General features: G+C 43.1%; 1 protein-coding gene across 1 annotated transcript in view; it reads right to left on the reverse strand.

Annotated features, from left to right (window-relative positions):
• slc25a26 (solute carrier family 25 member 26) overlaps positions 1-20,517 on the reverse strand; it is a 53,599-nt gene that overhangs the window by 24,614 nt on the left and 8,468 nt on the right. Inside the window, exons 4-5 of the mRNA XM_023427989.2 lie at positions 18,174-18,278; positions 17,323-17,370 (exon numbers count right to left, since the gene is read on the reverse strand). Of these exons, the coding sequence (XP_023283757.1) occupies positions 17,323-17,370; positions 18,174-18,278 (153 nt within the window). The remainder of the gene's footprint in view (positions 1-17,322; positions 17,371-18,173; positions 18,279-20,517) is intronic.

Here is a 20,517-nt window from a genome sequence, read left to right on the forward strand (position 1 = left end):
GGGGGGGGGGGGTCAAAAGCTTCAGTTTTGGTTCCAACTGTGAAAGTTTGCTGGTTTTCTGCAAAAATGAACTGAATATTTTTGGACTTCACCTCTGAGAAAGTCGGATGGATATTTGTCACTATTTTCTGACATTTGTTCGACCAAATGATTAATCGGGAAAATAATCATCAGTTTAATCAACAATGAAAATGATTGTCAGATGCAGCCTCTACACTGTGCATGTTGTGACTGAGTGTATGAGGCGCCCAGTAAACTGCTCGAGGACAATGTGAGGGCCCACCTGGTTGTAACTGGTTGCAGGTGCTGAACCTTGAAGTGAAGAGGGGACACTTTGTGTAACCGCTGGGCCGGTGGGCAAACCGCATGGTTTTCATATTGTAGTGTTACAGAGAGATCTGCCATGAGTGTTCAGGGCATATTTAGACTTCAGCTATGACATGGTGGGCTAGCACAGAGCCACGCAGGCTGCCAGGGTCGTGCTACGCTAGGCTAGCATGAAGGCAGCCAGGCAACATAAAAATCCACACTGCTCCATGGTGCTAACTGCTGACTGTGTCCCATCCCACTGCCTCATATAATGCCTCAGCTACTATGGCCTATTCAGCACCATGACTCCAAGCCAAACTTGTGGATGTGTGCGTGCGAGTGTGTGTGTGTGTGTGTGTGTGCGAGTGTGTGTGTGTGTGTGTGTGTGTGTGTGTGTGTGTGTGTGTGTGTTCATGGCCACTAAATCCAGGGTCGTTATGTTAACTCTAGAAAAACACACAGGACTTCCTGAATTCCATTAAAAAACGATGTATCAGCATCGTCAGGACACAAACAAATAACATCCCATGATTATATCATAATTATCATATCATCAGACTGATCACTGACAAAGCAAATAAATAAGAGCATGTTTTTATCTTGTTGCAGTGAAGCATTTCACACAGAATAAATGTGCAGCTGTTTTTTTAGAGGATCAGTTAGCAAGAAAAATCACAACCCTGAAGGCAGAGCAGCAGCGATGTTTATGTCCATTGGAAACGACTGAGGTTTTCCTCCGCCTGCCAAAACTTTACTCGCTCACTCAAGTCCAGCTTAAGCCAATCAGTGTGCTTTCAACAAACGAATCATAACGATAACCAGGGACATGAACACACCCAGTGCGTTCAACAGGTTGTTGAGGGCTGCGAACACTGACCCATCACCTGACATTGAAATCTTGACACACACACACACACCGGATGCACCATAAGGGACACTAGCAAAGTTGATTGATCAATTAATCAAAAGCGGTTGATTACTTTGGCCTTCAACAACTATTAGACACTGTGATGGGCATTTTTACCATTTGATGACATTTAAATAACCAGCAGATTAATTGCGAATGAAAACAATCTTTAGAGACAGCCTCACTTTCTTCCAACCCTCGCTGGGGTTTTTTTAAGGAAAGACATTTTTTGAGTTAGACCAGGCCCTGCATTCCTCCTGACCTCTTCCACTCTGGACTGAAGCTCTGCTGAGATGGTTCAGGCCCTAGACAAATCCTTTGTTCACACAGTAGTGCGCCGCTCTGTTTCCGTTTCTAGTGTCTGCCCTTGAATTTCTGGCCCTCTAATACATCTGTCTGTCTGCGCTACAACTTCCCTCCTCACTCTCTGCATCCAACTTCCATTAAGTTCTCCTCCCTCCGTCTACCAAATCTACCTTCTCCACCTTTATGACCATTTTCTTCTTATGCGTAAAATAAATAGTACAGATCACAGCTGGTCTACTCTAAGGTTACAGATATAGGCACAATTTTATTTAAATCAAGCCAAACTATGGCTCTGAATCTTGGCCGCAGTGTAAAAACTGTGTTCCAGGAGCTCAGTAGCATCTGCTCACAAAGCCCACAAACATCTGTGTCATCCAGCCGGCCTCCGGGGACAGGATTCCCCTGCTGGGAAACGCATGACCAGCTCTCACACGGATCGGCTCTACTGCATGTGTGCGTCTTGCATTTTTTGTATGAATGTGTCAGCGTGCTTAATCATATTTCCGCTGATATGTGTGCGTATGTGTGTGTGTGTGTGTGTGTGAAGAGCAGCATTACATGTTTGCTGGCTGACACATTTCGTAAATGATCAAAGGTGACAGTGCCACTTGCTGTGACTGTCAGGTACTATATTATATGAATATGGAGATTGCGTCTGCTGTGTCATTCTGCTGACAGTGCTCCAGTGTGTGTGTGTGTGTGTGTGTGTGTGTGTGTGTGTGTGTGTGTGTGTGTGTCTGTGTGTCTATATGCATCCTGTGTCCTTGCCAACTGTATTAGTGCTAACTTTATTAGTATTCAGAGAGGCTTCAGGCTGTCACAGGTCTTTAGGCACTCAGTGGAGGGCAGGAAAAACACATGTCAAAATATATTCACATTGAGCCTGATTGCAGGCAAGCCAGTTGGCTGCAATTTGACAAATGACTTTTAATAGGTCATACTGCAGCCTCTGCATACTGATGAGTATTTAGAAGGAGACAGAAAGAGTCAGGGAGATGGATATTAAGATGAAGGGACAAGCAGACAAACATATAGATGGCCAATGCTGACAGACATTATTCATCTTTTCCAAAAGCACCTTATCCCTCAATCTTCGGAGTTTTCCTACTTTAAAACATCTACTACCGCTACTGTGGAAAGGTTCTCCAAAGCCAACTGCACTGGAAACCTGGAAGTTCAGATGCTTTCCAACAAAATGTAACAATTTGTCTTAGCATGTCTAATATTTATCATAATACAGTTTCATTAAAATGATATAACATTAGCTTGTGTCTTCCACTTAACATTAACAACTCACTAGAGACTTTTTACCATGACCGAAAAAAAAAGAAGAGGAAGAAGAAAAGAAAGAAGTGCAGTGCCTGGCAGGGATTTGTTAAAATCAGCAACACCAGGACAACATCTGGTCAACTCTTTAACCACCGTTTCAAACTCTAAACTGCTGACAAACAGTACTTTAGCTTCAACATTACACTACCAGAAAACTCACTGGTAAGACAGAGCTAACCATGACTTAAACTGACTCTGCAGCCGTGGATCGTCATTGACATTGCCGTCTCAAAAGCTAAGCCGCTAGTGTGGCTACAAACGGATTGAGATTTGAACACAGCCTACCTTCAACTGTGGCAAGTAAATCAAAAATCTCTGATGTAAGATGATGTAATTCTTTATGTGATACTGAAAAGCATATCACTTTTCACAATGGATATTTCATTCTGGTTATTTACATCATGCTGATAACTCTTATCTTGGTTGAGATGCAAGTCTTGTGGAAAAAAAGAGAGCTTCAATTTTTATTTCCTCCACATGTAAAGCCTCCCACCTGAGTAAAACCTTGTCAAAATTAAAATGTTATGGTTTCAAAAAGCCAGTAGAAGATGAGTGACAGTTTAATGTCATCACAATGAAAGTAAAATCCGCCCTCCCAGATTTTACCGCTACATTATGAAATCCCAGACACAAATAACACTATTCTGAACACTGCTACTCACACTCTAACTCAAGACAGTCAAGACACTGTGGTGCAATCTTGAACCCAACAACTTCCACAAGCATTCTGCTCGGTTCTTGCCACCAGATGTGGAGCAAATGAGCAAAAGAGCGAATGATTCATGAGCCAGAGAAGTCTGCTGGATCCTCTGTTAGTACTTGATGCTGAGTGACCATTCCAAATCCATTTGGCAAACCCCACGATTTGGAATTTACCAAATGTACCATTTCAAATGAGACCATGTGTACTCTCACAAATTCAATTTATACAGAAAATAAAATCAACAATAGCTTCTTTCAAATATCTAAGTAGTCATTATAAGAAATAGTGAGTCACTAAAGAGTTTAGATTGAGATTAGAGCAACATATTCCCTTTTGTCCTATTCAGAGCCGTTTCCAGCTGCATCACAGTCTATCAGTCCCAGCACTTCCTTGCACTCTGATAGCTTTAGTAGTAGTACAGTACACCCTGGAGATCTGAACAATGTTAGTGTCCAACACTGTCTTCTGTCAGACAAAAAATGAGATGAGATTTTATTTTAATTCTTTATGGTAGCAGGAAGGAGAGCTGAGGCCAAGGTGCAAGTTCAACAGTGTCACACACATCCTGGTTAGACAGAGGGAAGGTGGAATAGTTGTGAGAGGAGAGGAGAGGAGAGGAGAGGAGAGGGGTTTTAAAGAGAAAACAGATGCGAGTCAGATGGTGAAGTGATCAGCAGCAGCCTTATTCAAAGTGAGGAATTGCTGTGGGCCATGTGAAGACCAAAACACACACACAGGCACAGACACAGAGACACACACAGACAAATACACACAAACACATAGACACACACATACAAAAGAAAAAAAAAAAATCATATGGACTGGCCAGGTGGAGCAAAGCCCCGAGTCTAAGTCCACATTTATTACCTGCTAATGCAACAGGGCTGCAAGCTGGATTCACTTGCCGGAGTCATGCACGCACACACACACACACACACACACACACACACACACACACACACACACACACACACACACACACACACACACACACACTTCTCACACAAGTATTCAGACACACCCACATTCCTTATGCTGTGTGTCACAAAAGTATGACGAGGAGCTGACTGTGGTGACACACTGATAACAAACAGACAGAGATCAGATTTTAATATGTTGAAAGTTGATCAAGTCATTAATCATGTCAGAGAGGTGGATGGTGTTGGACACCTCTATATGTTACTGTGCCAAGTGTTTAACCTCAGTCTTAGAAAATCACTGAGTGGGAAGAAGCCAGACCTGTTTGTCTGTCAGCTGAGGGACAATGTGGACGAACGAGTGAACACAACATATGCACGCAACGGCTCATGCTAAGAAAAACACAAAAACAATCACTACACGGCAGTAAAGCGCAAGCAAATATACACATACACACATACACACGCACACAGGCATGTTGCTGGTTAGTGCTATTCTAATGAAGTATGACAGATATGTGATAAGGATGCATGTTGCAATACCCTGAGCTCAGAGTAAACGGTGAGTGGGGGGCAGCAATTATTTCTCTAAAATAACTCCAGCTGGGCTGCTTAAATATGAGCTCAAGCAAGGAGATGAAATTGTATGTTTATATGTAAGATTTTTTCTTAATATGGATATACATCATGATATGGCGACTGTATGCTAAATAAAATGTCCGAAAAACCCAATTGATTTTGCTACAATTCATTTTGTTCCAGTTATGAATTACATCGAAAATGTATAGAAATACATGTAAAACACAAATAAAGCTTTGCTACTCTGTTTGATGTCAGTTGTACTTCTTGTAGAAATGACCCGTATCATCATTACTATGATTGCATATTATTCTATACTTTGAATGTAAAGACACAAGATTATATTGCAAATTTTATGATTTTAGTGTCAATAGTTTTTCTACAGAATACACATCTAAAATTACACACAAGATTAAATGAAGGATTTTTTTTTGAAAACATATTTTAATCCACCTTTATTTTTTGATTATATGATTATTTTACCTAATTATCTTTACTTTAGAGTTATTGTCCTTTTTACTTTATATTTCCATTCATTTGATTTGTTTTTGTACATTCGGTTTTTACACGGTTCAAAACATTTTTATTGAAAATTGAAAATTTGTTTAAAAAAAAACCCCCAAAACATTTCAGTACGTAAATCATGACTTCTTCAGGATCATAATTTGAACACAAAACAATTGGTTAACAAACCATCTGGATTACCATCCATAAAACATTTAAGCAGTGCAATTTAAAAACAGAACTGGCTCATCTGGCTGCACCAGCCTACTGAATTATACAACACTGTCCCTTTAACTAAGGATTATTTTCCTATTATGGGCAGCTCTACGTATGTTATGTTATTTTACTAAACACCAGACTCCAAGTCGTGTGTGCACATATGAACTAATGTCACACCTAGTTACTGCAGTGACGACACACGTTCTACCCGACAGTGACGCTGCAAAAACCCCTGGCTAAACATAGGAGCACAGGAGGATTTTGTGTGTATAAAGGCCAGTAAGAGAGAGACTGTGTGTGTGTGTGAGTGTGTGTGTGTGTGTGTGTGTGTGTGTGTGTGTGTGTGTGTGTGTGTGTGTGTGTGTGTAGCACCTAAGTACACCTCAGGGACAGAGAGGTTCAGGGCCTTTTAAATAAATAAACAAACACATAAATAAAGTCAATCGATAGAAGGAGCCTGATCTGGCACTCTGGGCCTGTGTTTGGCCTCTCACTTTATAAGACAGGCCTGGGGGAGAAAGGGAGGGAGGGAAGAGGGGAGGGAAGGGGAAACTGAGAGCACCGGGGAGAGAGCGCGAGAGAGAAGGTTGGATTTCTTCTCTCCCGGTGGTTGTATAGTGCTGGTCAGTGGAGGCTTAGGCCTGCTCCCTCTATTACAGAAAACAGACCCCCACATGCTCACGTCTCAGTTCAAGCACACGCACGCGCGCTCACACACACACACACATACATACACAAACACACCTGTCTTTACACTCCCCTGAGGCACACTTCACACAAATCATATGCCTATCCAAACCGAAACCCATAACACATACAAAGCATAACTCCCCTTGTGCTCAGCGCAGTTCCTCAAAACCTAAATTTGTCACAGATTAGGGAGTGTTGGAGGCCACGCAGTTGTGTGCATCCTCCAGCGCGAGCATGTGTCCCTTTAAGGCCTATACTGCGTAACTATGAGGAGAGTTCAGCCTTAAGCGACTAGCAATCACTCATCCCAATCATTCCAACTCCCCGGCGCTGTAGAAACTAGAACGAGTGTGACTGCACTTGCTAAGGAATTCCACCTGACAGTTCTGAATGCCAAGGGCAGCACGGACTTTGTGTGTGTGTGTCTGTATGTATATGTTTTAACAAGCCAAACTAAGGAGAGGTTCGAGCGCCGGCACTTCTCCCGTGAGCCAATCAAATCACAGCAGGCTCCGCTGCTAAGCTGCCGCAGCCCGGCAAATGTCGGCACAGGGCAGTAATATTCCTGACAAATTAAGACTTGTTCTGAGGTAGAGGGGACGAGAGGGGGGGGGGGGGGGGGGGGGCAAAAGGAAAAGAGGGAGAGGTGGTTGTGGTGGTGGTTGTGGTGGTGTGGGGAAACAGTGTGTTGGCAAAGATTCAAGAGAGCAATTCCATCGACATGAGAGAAATGCTTCCCAGAAACTCGGAATAATATTTATGTTGCGCTGGTGATTTTTTTCTTCCTCCCACCTGTGTGCAGCTTTGTGCAGCTTGTTGCTCCGAAATGGATGCGTGATACAGCAGAACAGGCAAAGGGAAAACACACAGGCTCCCTTGTCAACAGACACCTGATGCTTCTTTTTCTCCCCAGCCTTTAATAAAAGGGAGCTGAAGAATAGCCCGTGTGAGTCATCACAAACATACGGACAAATAAGACATTTAAGCATCTATATGTGACCTGTCTGCATGCTCACAGTGGGTATTTGTACAGGATATTTGCATGAGGAAAAAAAAAGAAAAAAACTTAGTTATAATTCTTCTTCTATTGAGACTTTCTTTTTTTCTACCCTGAAATGAAAAACATGACAGTTTGGATCCGTCATAGCCACTGACAAATGATATCAATGGCAGAGTGCATACTAGCCAATGAACGTTGGTGTAGTGCGACACAGGATGCCCCGAGGGTCAACCAATTAGCTGCTGACAGGAGGAGAGATGAATGGCTGCCTGAGGATCTGGCTGAGGCTAGCAGTCAGACGTGGGAGAGAGGACTGAAAGTGAATGTGTTGGTGCTGAGGGGCGAAGAACGGGAGAGGGTGGTGGTGATTCTGCAGAATTAGCCTAACATCACAGCTGGATGACTTTGGTAGAGGCGACTGATTGGCACTCTTCTTAGTTTCATGCCGGCAGATGATCCCTGCACTGACAGGAAGGCTTGGTGTCACTGACAAGGTTAAAGGGAAATGCTCAGAACTTGCATAGATGAAAAGAAGCTCAAATGTCTTGGGTTTTAGCTGCTAAGCCACAGCGGTTTTTCCAATTGCGTTTACAAATAATTCCAATTAGAGAGATCCTTGACAAAATGTTGAGCCGAATGGTGCCGATGAAGTTGACCCACAGCATGGAATGAGTTTCAGTCCAGAGGATTTTAAGTGCAGGTTTCTGAATAGCAATAGCAACAGCAGTGCTTAGCTGCAATGAGAACCTGAAAGACACAGCCAGCAGCAAACAAACTAGCTCAGGTAACTGAGCCAAAATGGAACTCAACCTGCCCATGATGGTGGACTCTACCATGGCTTACATATTTTTTATCAGATTAATTGGCAGACAGCAGCACAAAGAAAATCTTAACTAATGTAGCTGCTGACATTAGCATGGGTTAGCTGCTAAAGTAAAACAACAGTGTGATATAAATTTTCTATTTGGTTTGAAACTTCCCACTTACACAAAAATGGCTCTATAGTTCAACTGATTAGTTTTAACCGATCATGCAAAGTTGTGGTTGTATATACGTCAGCCAAAGCATTTGCATGATAACAGTGCTAACGGTTGTACCACTGCAGTGTTTCCAGTGAATACAACTGGAAATTGTAGGAACAGTTGAACATAGCCATGTTGGCTAAGAGCAGAAAGTTGTGTATGAATTTTTTCCAGCGATAGATTTGAAAAGTTTGTTAAATAGCCACAGTAATGATGTGATGATGATGAGAGTTTCCCTTTAAAGGAAAAAAAGCAAACTAGTGCAAAGTGGACAAGAAGTTCCAGAATGAAGCAGCCTGCTGTGATATATCCAGCATGTCACACACACAAATGTCTGTGTGAAAACACACACACACACGCACACACATACAATGTTCTCTGGAAGCGATGCCCACAGCAACAGACCAGAGTCATTCCAGCTAACCAATCATTGAAATGTTTCTCTCCCTGTTTCCCACCAACACACACACACACACACACACACACACACACACACACACACACACGCAAACCTATGTTATCAGCTGAAAATCTGATAAGCACAGCAGCAGCACAGCTGGAAATAACAGAATCTCCATAGTGAGACAAGTGTATACTGGAAGTGACTCAAGAAGTTTGAAAACACACAGTCAAATAGATGAGTCTGTCAAACAAAACCATGTATGGACCTCATCAATTAGTTATGGGCCTCGACACAACACAACATAATGCTGCACTATCATTAGTGAATATAAAAACAGTACTGAGAATTTATGATAAGAACTTTAACTCTTACTACTTTATCCAGCTTGTCAGGTTTTTTTTTTTTTTTTTTTTTTTTAAATAAGAAATATCGCTCCAATGATATTCAAACAAGAATTTACAGCCACTTTAGCGGCTGTATGATGCTGCACTTGGGCACAGATGTGTTTTGAGCTAAATGCTAACATCGGCATGCTAACATGCTCGTAATGTTAATGCTAATATGCTGATGTTTAGCAGGTATAATGTTCACCATCTTAATTTCGCATGTTAAAATACTGATATTTACTAGTTAGCACTAGACACAAAATGAAGCTGAGGGTGATGGAAACTATTTTAACTCTGAGCTGGTGATGGTGCCAAAGGAATTATGAGGCAATCACAAACGCCATTCATCATGTGGGGAATGTGACAGTTTGTACCAAATTTCGGTAAAATACATCTAATACGGGGGCAACTCGATGTCCCCAGTTCAACTCCCGGCCGTCCGAACTCTGCTGCATGTCATTCCTCTGCTCTCTATCCCATTTCCTGTCACTCTACACTGTCCTATCAAATAAAGGCTTACAAATGCCCCCCCCCCCCCAAAAAAAAAAAAAAAAACATTTAATAGACTGGTATCCCAGCGAGGTCATCAGTGGGATGCTTGTGTAGACGCCATCAAATATAAACTCTGTCATGGATACGACAAAGTTTGAATGAATACTGTGGCATATCAGGCACAAATATTAAAATAACCTCCCTGGCTCACATAAAGAACAGCTTCAGCTTGAATGAATGTAGATGAGTGTTGAATTATGGATTGGTTTGAACTCCTAACCTCTGCTGGGGTTGAGTGAGGTAAATGCTCGTGGGGCCGGTGACACTTTATATTTCTTTTTTCCATCGAACATTAAGCAGTGACATCACAGCGTGACCCTTGACATTCAGGTGGTTTGTTCCAGATGCTTTTAGGTCATAAGCACTGCTGCTAGCAAGATGATGATTGCGGCTGTGGAAACGGGGGCAGGCATATTCCCGGCTGGGTGGGGAGGGGGGTTGTTGGGGGCAGGTGCTTCTTCTAGAAAGCCTCATATGACTGTCTGGGAAAAAAGGGCACTTATGCAACAGAAAACCTCACACACTGCAACAACAGTAATGGTAATGCAACTGAAAAATCCAATTCGGTGTCTCGGAGTCTAAAATGATTTACATTCCAAAAGCCAACTGAATTCACAAGAGACCGGCTTTGGAAAGGAGGGGAGAAACGGAGAGGGAGCAGGATGTGCATTGTTGCTTCTCATGAAAGTGTAGTGGTGCTGTAAAAAAGAGTTAGGCTAACCTCTAATTACTGGGTGCTTCCCCATGTCTGGCTATTGCACAGACACTGATTTATCCTCCTTCCACTCCCTTAACTCTCACTCTCCCCTGTCATTCCATGCATTTAAAGTGAAAATAAGACGTTGCTGTTACTCAGAGTGGATCTGACTGAAGGGTTAACTCATGTAAACGTTTCTTTCAGTGACTCTATAATGGGCTGATTGACTAAGATGGTTTTACAGTAATTAGGCAGTTAGGGTATTATGTCACTTTAATATCTACTAAACTCAAGTGGAACAGGTGTCCAGTTCAAAAAAAAAAAATCTGCACTATTGCTGTCAGGGGAATAATATATCACTCTCAATCCTGTGTACTGGCACCACACTCCAACATACAGAAGCACAGTCCTGACACTTATTTCCTTCCACATGACATCCAAACCACCGCTGTCCCCTCTCCCTCCATTCCAGACCTACTCCCCCCTTCCGTTAAACAACCTTTCTCTAACCCCCCCCCCTTCCACACACAAACACACACACACACACACACACACACACACACACACACACACACACACACACACACACACACCCTCAGTCCCTTGCCAGGCCGACGGGGCTGTGTGCTATTAGAAACACATGTGGAGCACCAAAGTTTTTCTGCTTGGGTTGAGACAAACATGCATAAAGTTGTGGGAAGCAAACATAGCCCGAGTACCAGAGAAACACACACCACCAACGTGGCCACCATGGTCATGTACACAGCACGCACACACACACACACTGCAAAAATGTCTGGCAGTAGATATTGGTAATAAAACGCAGAAATTTACAGAGAATCCCTGCATTACGAATTATATCCACACAATGATGGATTTTTGAGTGGATTGAAAAGCTCGATGGGGACAAACGCATTTAACTTAAGTGTGTGATCCATGGGTCTCAGTGGCACAGACTTCCAATGCATCATCCTCAACAGAGAAAAACACAGAAAGCCCTGCGCTGTCCCCCGGCCAAATGTGTACCGAGCAGAAAAGCACACGTGGGGGTCAGACAGCATGGCAGCTCACTCCTTAAGCCCCTCCGACTGTAGAACTCATCAATAAAACCACATGTTGATCTAAGAAAGGTTACTGAGGTTTAGTCAGATTTGCACCATTAAGTCCTGTTGCCAATGTGCACCCCAACGGGAGTGGATATATGAGGTGGATGCAAGGCTCTTATACGCGAGCCATCATGGACGTATGGTGAGGCACAGAAAAAAAAGAAAAATATGAAGATACGATTGTATTCACACAGCTACACTAATGTGAATGACAGGTGCAGCCAGTCACTGTGAACCGAAGCCCATCCATCCATTATCCAGAGCGACGGTGGGAGTAAAGCATTAATCCCTGGAGTGATGTGCGTGGTAAAGTGATAGAGATCATCCAGTGACAAGGAGGAATCGTTCTCTGAAGCGTAAGAAGGCCATCACACTTTAAACAAATGCCGGCGAGACCTGCAAACAACTCAAACAGGGACAGCGTTCAAAACTCATATTCCATAACTCATGCAGGTAGACAGGAGATTCATCAAAGACGTGAATATTGTTACAACTCCTAGCCTATGAAATGTCAGGCAATAAAATCCAAAGTGATGTCTTCAAATGTCTTGTAACCTTACAATGTTATAAAAACAGAGAAAATCATGTGAAGCTGTGGCTAGGAATTCTTGGGCAGTTTTGCTTAAACTAATAATCAACCAATAATTGACTAATTGTTTCAGCTCTACGCAGAAACGAGCAATAGATGGAAGATGATTTACAACAGATGTAACAAACATCTTTAACGTTGAAGGTTTTGCAACTTCCAAAAGTAGAGGAATTCATAGAGCAAGAATGTTTTCAGAGGGCATTTGCCTAACTGGTGTATGAAACATTATTTGCTGTGTTAAGAGTTCTTGACTAAATTTATTGGACAAAATGTGAGGCAACTGATTCAATTTTCTGCTTCAGCCTGTACAAGTCCAAAATCATGCTTGAAAAATCAATAAGTTGGTGGCGAAGAGAGACTTTCAGGCAGCAACTCTAAGGGGATACTTTGTTGATAGGCAGATTTTGTTCACTTTGGAAAGAGCCAGGCTGTTTACCCTGTTTCTACTCTCTGTGCTAAACTAAGTTAGACTGCTATTGATGCTAGCTTCATATTTAGCGTACACTCATGAGAGTGGTATCAATGTCCTCATCTGATTCTCAGAGAAAAAAGCAAATGAAGCCATTTCCAAAAATCTCAAACTTTTCATTTCACCGACCGCTCGTGCGCATCCGTAATAATTCAATGCCAAATCCAACTTTGACGATACATTAACGACACCAATATCACTGACCCTTCTATCTACAGTTCAAGTCATGTGAATTGTCAAAACCACAGAGGTCATCGGGTTTTCTCAGCCTTCTTAAGCTACTCATTGATCACAGTGTAAACAGATAAAGTAACACCAGTAGTTCACGTTCTTTAAAACATTCACTTCCATCATTTAAAACCACAGAGTCAAACTCCATTTGATAGGCTGTGATCCTATTGACTTTCAGAAGCTCTCAGAAACAGTCCAAAATGGGACAAGGAAAGATAAAATACAAGTGAACATTCATCTCACTGGTAGGTGTTATATTTCCTTTTCACCCAACAGTTTAATATTTTCCTTGGTTAATTTTTTTCCTTTTTCCAGTGCAATCTTGTGACATTTTCCATTTCATTTAATCCAGTCTTGTTAAGATTTTTTTGAGGTGTTGAAGTAATTTAGAAGAGTTGGTTTACTGTCTGGCTCTGACAGACCAATGGCAGCTGCTCAGACGGGATCCAACTCTAAACACAAAGCAGGAGGAACCCTCCGCTCCTCCACACGTGTCCCACAAATCCTGTCTTTACATATGTAAAGGAAAATAAACACCTTCTGCTTCCCCTGCCTTGTCTCGCTTCCTCACTTCTGCTCTGTCTCAGTCATATGAGGGTGTATAAACATGAGCCTCTGTGGATCAGTGCGCAAAGAGACAGGATATGAGAGATTCCCCTCACCTCTCCCTTTTGAACCTGCGTCACAGACAGTGAAAAGTGGCTGCTTTCCAAAAAATAGCAACAGAGGGGTCAGCTCTGCTCGGCTTCATGCCTGTTGATACAGTTCCAGCCTGATCAGCCTCAGCTGCGGAGGCAGCGCTCCCTCATTGCTCTGTATGGACTATCATAACACACGTGTCCACGTCAGTACACGGTTGTGATTGCACATAGCATATACACAAAGATGCAGACACACACACACACACACACACACACACACACACACACACACGAGTTCCACCTTTTAAAACTGAATCCGATGTGCCTGAGGCTGAGCACGAGGGTAAACAACAAGGAAAATCAAACACGCTGGAAGGAGGTTAGACTAAGACCCTGAGGAGCCAAAGGGCCTTGCAAGGATAAAGAGAATGAAAGTAAGAGGATGTGATAGGGGGCTGGTGTGTGCTAAAAAGATTAACTGATTAACTGATTGGTAAAAATTAATCTGCAACTATTTTGACAGTCAGATGATCAGCTGCTTTCTTTGGTTTTTAGACCGTTGGTCAGGCAAAACAAACAATACATGTCAGCTTTAGCTATGAGAAACTGTGGTGGGCAGTTTCACTATCTATTTAATGAATGAAATGATTAATTTATTCAACAGATTAATCAATAATGAAAATAATGGTGTGCTAGCTAGTGTCATCAAATTGGGTCAGTTTTTATAGTTAGAAGTGTAGTAGACTTCAGATTGGACCACCATCATCAAAACACCAAATGAGGAAATATCTTTTGGAAGAACGACACTGAAGCTGTTCTGGGGGCTTGCGATGGAAATGATCAGTAAAAACCTTAAAATCAGTTTTAAAACAGGCAGCAACTGTAGAATTCCTTGAGCTGGAGCAATGTGATTTCACCTGTTGGTCCCAGTTAAAACCCAAGTCAGCAAGTTTGTCCTTGCAGCCAGGGATCAACTAGGAGGAGAGGGATAAAGAGGAAGCAGAGGTGCGGTGGGGAGGAGTCCGGATAAAGAGGTGTTTCATAAACCCTGCCGCCATATCTTCCACCTCGGTTTGCCAGGTCCCAGCTGTTGCGGTGGAGAAGCTCTGAGGCTGATTCGGAGGCTGGCTTAAGATGAAAAAAAAAAAATGTATATATACACCAGTAAAGGGAAGATGGGGAAGACATTTTTCATCCGAGCAGTGGACTGTGCACTCTCACTTAGCTTGGCTCAATTACCTTCTTTCCTCTCTTCCTCGTCTTCGTGCTTCGCCACTTAAAATGTGTGAAAAAGAGGATTCAGATTAAGTGGCTTCTAGACTGTGCAGGTGAAAGAGCAGAAAAGTGCCAGATTTACGCAGTGTGGCCATATGCTACAGTCAATCAGGTGATGTTCCAGGTGCCTGAGTCAAAACTGTCAGCCTCACTTACAACTATCCCGCCACAGTCCTGATACCACCACATTAATAAATTACTATCTAATAGCCCATCTCAGGCCCATTACTCAAACTCAAATTGGAGCAGTTAAGATCAAAACTGAGATCAGCTCACAGCGCTTTTGATCAGAAAAATAAAGGGCTCGGCATAAAAAAAAAAAGCGCCATCATTTTCTCCGCGGTGACTGCAGCTCATAAATGTCATAAAGCTGAATTGGTGTGATGGGGAAGGGATGGGGAAGGGATGGGGGGTGGGGTGCAGAGTGAGGGGAGAGGGGGAACCGTACAGTAAAGAGTGGGGAGAAGAGTAATAAGAGAGAAACTCAGGCACAGAAATCTGCAGCAGTGCTAATCTTAGCATGCCATCTAGTGGTGACAGGTGGTATCATTCACAAACAGAAGCTCAGTGTCCTCAGAGATCGAAATTTAGAGATCCTGACAAAATGACAAACATCACTTGATGATGAAATATAGTTAGGGTCTTAATTAAAAAGACTGCTCTGTGTATTTTCACATAATGAATACAAATCAACACCCAGACAACATGATCGGCTTCTGCTGGGACTGCGAGCTTGGAACAAGTCTACTCTCTCAGAAAGTCCTGAACAAACTCTTGCTGGTGTTAATTAATACGCCTTCGTTTTTCAGTGCAGAATAAAGTCATTTTTCACCGCACAACTTTATCCCCCACAATCTGAATCGCGCTGATTTCATGCTCTGTTCAGCTGGAACCCAAAAGGTGCTGACTCAGAAGACAACTTGACAGAGTAGACCAAAGTAAAGATTAATGCGGTGCACACAAAAAAGTTAGTCAATGGTCCACATACAGATTTGAAATAAATAAAAAAATAGGGGGGTTTCTGCATAAAATCCAACTTAACAGTTTAAAAGGTGTGCAGGTAGGTGCTATGATGCGGAGGTGGGTTGGTGCTACAATGTGAACGGGATCGCCACATCAGACACACCTCCACTCCACCTCCTAGCTCCAGTCCAGCCTCCCCACTGTGGTACATCCTCTCACATCCTGCGCTAACGTGACATCATGCCCACCAGAAATGCTTTCTGAAGGCTGCCTAATGAATATATAGCACAGAGAGGACCCCAATTAGTGGGCCAGCTAAAGGAGGGAGGGGGCTGCGGGGCTGCCACGCCATAGCACATAAACAAACTTATCTTGACAGGGTCGCTTCACCAAAGGAGGGAGACAGGCGGATAGCGAAGGAGGCTGAGAGAAAATGAATTACCTTCCTGACACACGTTAAAGCCAATCACTGCGGCGCATCCTTTGCCGCTCCCGCGCCCCAAATCCCTGCCGCCACCGTTGCGTTTCATCTGCCAGTGTTAGTATGCATACAGGCCGCGCGCCAGCCTCCAAATGTATTCATTTATTCAGAGCCCCTCGGAGAAATCACAGTGTCTTGTTGTCCTTTTTCCCTGGCTGTCCAGATGGAATTTGCGTGAATAACATCAGTTTAGTGAGGCAGAAAATAAGTACAGGCTAGCACAGCGGAGGGGACTAGATTACACCCTCTCCCACCTCCCCAAAAACAGGATGGAAAGACAAGTGTCACCTTCATATACTCTTTTCTCCCTCTTTGTCTGCCTTTCTCATTTTCTTTTCAAGTTCTATTGAAACTTAGCAGGCAGGGGGGTGAGGCTAAAAGTAAGAGATCTATTCACTACAATTATTTTGTGTTATCATGCACTGCAGGTTCAATTAAACAGAAGATCATGAATCAAAGAACTAGAGCGACTTTCTCATTACAAAAAGGTGAGTGGCCATCAAGGGAGTGCAGCCCAATGCTCATTTATCCTTGTTTTGTTTTGCATTTATAACGCAACTAATTGCATTAATTAATCAGATGTACTTCCAATAGGAAGGAGAGCGTCTTGAACAAGAAAGAGTAATTGAGTAAAAAGTAATTGAAAGAGATGAAAGTGAGAGGGAAAAAAAAAAACTGTAAATCAATAATTCCAACTTCAATAAAGCCCAAGAGAAATTAAAATGTCTTCAGTCAGAAGGGTGGAAACTCTCAATATTCGTGGGGCTTATCGAAAAGAGTTCACCATACAGTCTTCAAGGAGTCAAGTAATTGTCTTTAGTATAAACTCTTGAAATTAATTTCAATAGGATCTGTAAGATGTCCTTCACGGTTGACTGAAACTAAAGTTAACCACAGACAGACCGACAGAGACAAAGAGACAGACAGAACGTGTGTGATCTGCTTTGGAACAGGTATTATTGATCATTATCACAAGTGACTAACAGACAGGAAGAAGTGAGTGAGTGAAAGACAGATAAAAAAATACATCTGAATGATTCCTACCTCTCTGAGAACGGTGCTCCCGAACCCTCTGTACAAGCCTCGCACACCCTGCTCAGAGAAAAACACACAAACGTACCGTCACAAACACAGACACAATATATAAGCTGATTGGTTTTGATTGGATAAATAGAGAAATGTTTGAATTTAAGAAACCATTAATATTTACTGGATAGCACACTTAGTATCAAAAAGAATTATTATTTATTTAACATGCAAAGTTCAACATTTCACAACAACCAACAGCCAGATGAAAGGTTTGTATAATTGACATGTGAAAAATATAGGATTAAAAAATAATTCCAGTTCATTACAACCTCTAACTTTCATAATTGTGGGCTTGATTTATGAAGACATTTCACACATCAAAGTAGCTGCTGAGAGCTGGGTTAGGGTTATAACATTCGTATTCTCCAGCCAAAGCACCTGTCGGATGGTTGAGCAGCATCTGAAACCTTGAAGTCAGACTTGGGGCGGATGCAAACGACAATTTCTGCAACTTCCCAAAAGCCGACAACCAAGCGCAGAACACAGTATGTCTCACAGGAAAGATTGTGCGTCAGCATGCACCATTATTCCACAAATTGATGCTTTGCAGACCTGCAGAGTGCGGCCTTGAAGAACAGGGATGAACACTTTTACTTTCAAATGTGGTCACATGTTCCTTTTACCACAGCCTCTAGTATTTTGTGTGTGGTCCTTGGGTGTGGTTTGTTTGATCGTCTGACTACCTCTTGCCCCAACAGTGCTATTATCACCAATAGGAATGATGAGCAAAACAACAACAAAAAATAGATCAAAGTTGCAATAAACCAGAATTATCCTTTACTAAAGTGCCTTTGATTGCTGTGTACCTCTTCTCTGAGTGTAGCCAGCAGAATTTGGTAGGTGGTGGACGACGGAGAAGCCTGGGTCCTCTGTTTGATCACCTCTGTGGGGACCCGTATAAGACACGCCACCTGCAGGATGGAAAGAACATGAGTTAAAACGAAAAAAAACATATACCTACAATCTCAATCTACAGTACTGTACTTGCTTCTTAAGGGCTTCTGATACTGTAAACATTTTGTGTTTAATTTGCAGCCTGGTGTGTGAGCAGAGAGACTCAATCGCCACCTCACACACCGCTCCACTAGGTGCACTGCTGCTGTACATGACACTAGCCTGTGTATGTCTTTGCTATGTGGCAGGTGGCCATGATATGCCACGGCCTGAGGAGAGCAATTACACGGAGCTGGCAGGCTAACAAGTGCTTTAGTTAGTGTGCAAGTGGGCAAATTAACGAAACAGTACATACAGCAGACATGACACCTGAGCAAAAGATGAAAAGGTCATCAGGTTGACTGTGTATCTGTGTCCAAACAACATGCACTTCCATCAAACACACTGGTGGATCCAGACACACATGCACACCCCAGTAACCACACTTCCTGCTACAAGTTACAACTCATCCACCATATGTCAACAAAAATATGGACTGCCAACAGCTAGTGAAGATAGACATGAATATTTATGCTTCATAACTCCCATCGCCCTAAAGGCAGGCAGGCAGGCACAGCTGCCCACCTGGTGACTTGATTTCCCATTTATCCTGCATCGGAGCGGAAATACCGGCTAACGGCAAGCAATCTTACAGAGCGATCGGTGAGCCACCACCCCCCACTCACCCACCCACCCCCCTGCTGCTGCGACTCCCCTCGGTCACACAGATGCCAGTCTGCCGGTGCCACCCTCGCCGCGCCAACGTGAAAAGCAGGGAGAGGAAGGAAGAGAGAGAAAGAGTGATGGAGGCAACGCAATACAGACGAAATGCACCCCTTTTTTCTGTTTTGCTCCTTCTCCGTTCAGCTATCCATACTGATTTAGCATTTGGGCCCCAGCAGAAGTTTTTTTTCTTTTTTTTTTTTTAGAGGAGATGGGCCCTGGAGGATAAAGCTCTGCCGCTGCGCTCTGCGAAGGGAGAGGAGGCGACCACGACAGCTGTTATAAGGGCTCATTTCTGTCAGCTGCTCGTCCTCTCTGTCGTCTCCTCTACCAGAGAAACCAAGGACACCTCATGAGCGTGAACGTGAATATATGTGGAGCACAAAGGAGAAAGGATAAGTCAGCAGGGCTGGGAGTCAAGCGAAATCACAGACTGAGTCGACATGTGAAGCTAAACAGGCAAAGTTTTTGCTCTGTAACTCTAAAAATCCTATTAACTACCAATTACGGTTTTTCAGCTTTGTCTTTATCTTCACTGTATCACTTTTGCCACAGGCCAATGCAGTCCCTCCTCTGTTCACTGCACAGTGAGCAGATAAACCTCAACCTCTAAGAGCAAAACAAAAAGATTTGAACGAGAGTCTATGGAGTGCTGCTCTCATTGGTATTTCAGGTGAGTGTGACCACTTTCTAGCCACTTCCGAACCACGGTGCAACAGTACCACCAAGTGGCCAAACTTTCACCAGCATCACCTCCCCGTGATAACCGAGCTGGCTGCATCCATCTCAGAGATCTCATTTCCCCTCCCTTTGGTCAAGTTACCATTTATAATACATTGTACATCATGTTTTCCCCAAACCAATTCTCCAAAGGAGCAGAATAAGCCAGCTAAACAGAAAGAAAGTGGCTATGACAAGTAATTACTGACGTAATTGGATGGGGGGCCTGGAGTGGAGACGGCCTTTTCCTCTCTTGTCACTGCAGAGGGGAAGGCAGAATGAGGCAGAGATTATACCAAATAAATTAGGGACATTGTTTATTTGGGAGTAATTTGCGCACCAAGGGGTGGGGGTGGGGGGGTTGTTGAGTGAATAGAAGATGAAGTGTGCAACCTCTGAGGCCGTTTCAGATCTCAGCAAATGGGGGAAACGGCGGTGATGAATCGTGCCATGATAAAATAGGGCTGGGGCGAAGGAAAGTCTGGATCGTAGAGTCACATCGTGTCTGGCGATGTAGAGGCAGTATGCCATCACGTTAGAAAGAATGAAACAAAGAGGGAAAGAAAGAAAGAATACAAGATGTAGGAACGTGTCCCTCATTAGAAGTCAGTCTTGTTACCTCACGTTTAGAGGAGGGCTGTAGGTGGAAGGCTGACAGGAAGACAGACGTCTGTTTCTTCACCTACTTTGCTTGCCCTTCATTCTCAGTGCTTTGGCATGTAAACTTACGATAAACCCGTTGGCAGTCTTTTAAATTCATGCTACCATTCATCT

The sequence above is a fragment of the Seriola lalandi genome, unplaced genomic scaffold (genome assembly GCF_002814215.2).
Source record: "Seriola lalandi dorsalis isolate HSWRI2012SDOR001 ecotype SW California unplaced genomic scaffold, Sedor1 jcf7180002054864, whole genome shotgun sequence".
In the NCBI taxonomy this organism is placed as follows: domain Eukaryota; kingdom Metazoa; phylum Chordata; class Actinopteri; order Carangiformes; family Carangidae; genus Seriola; species Seriola lalandi.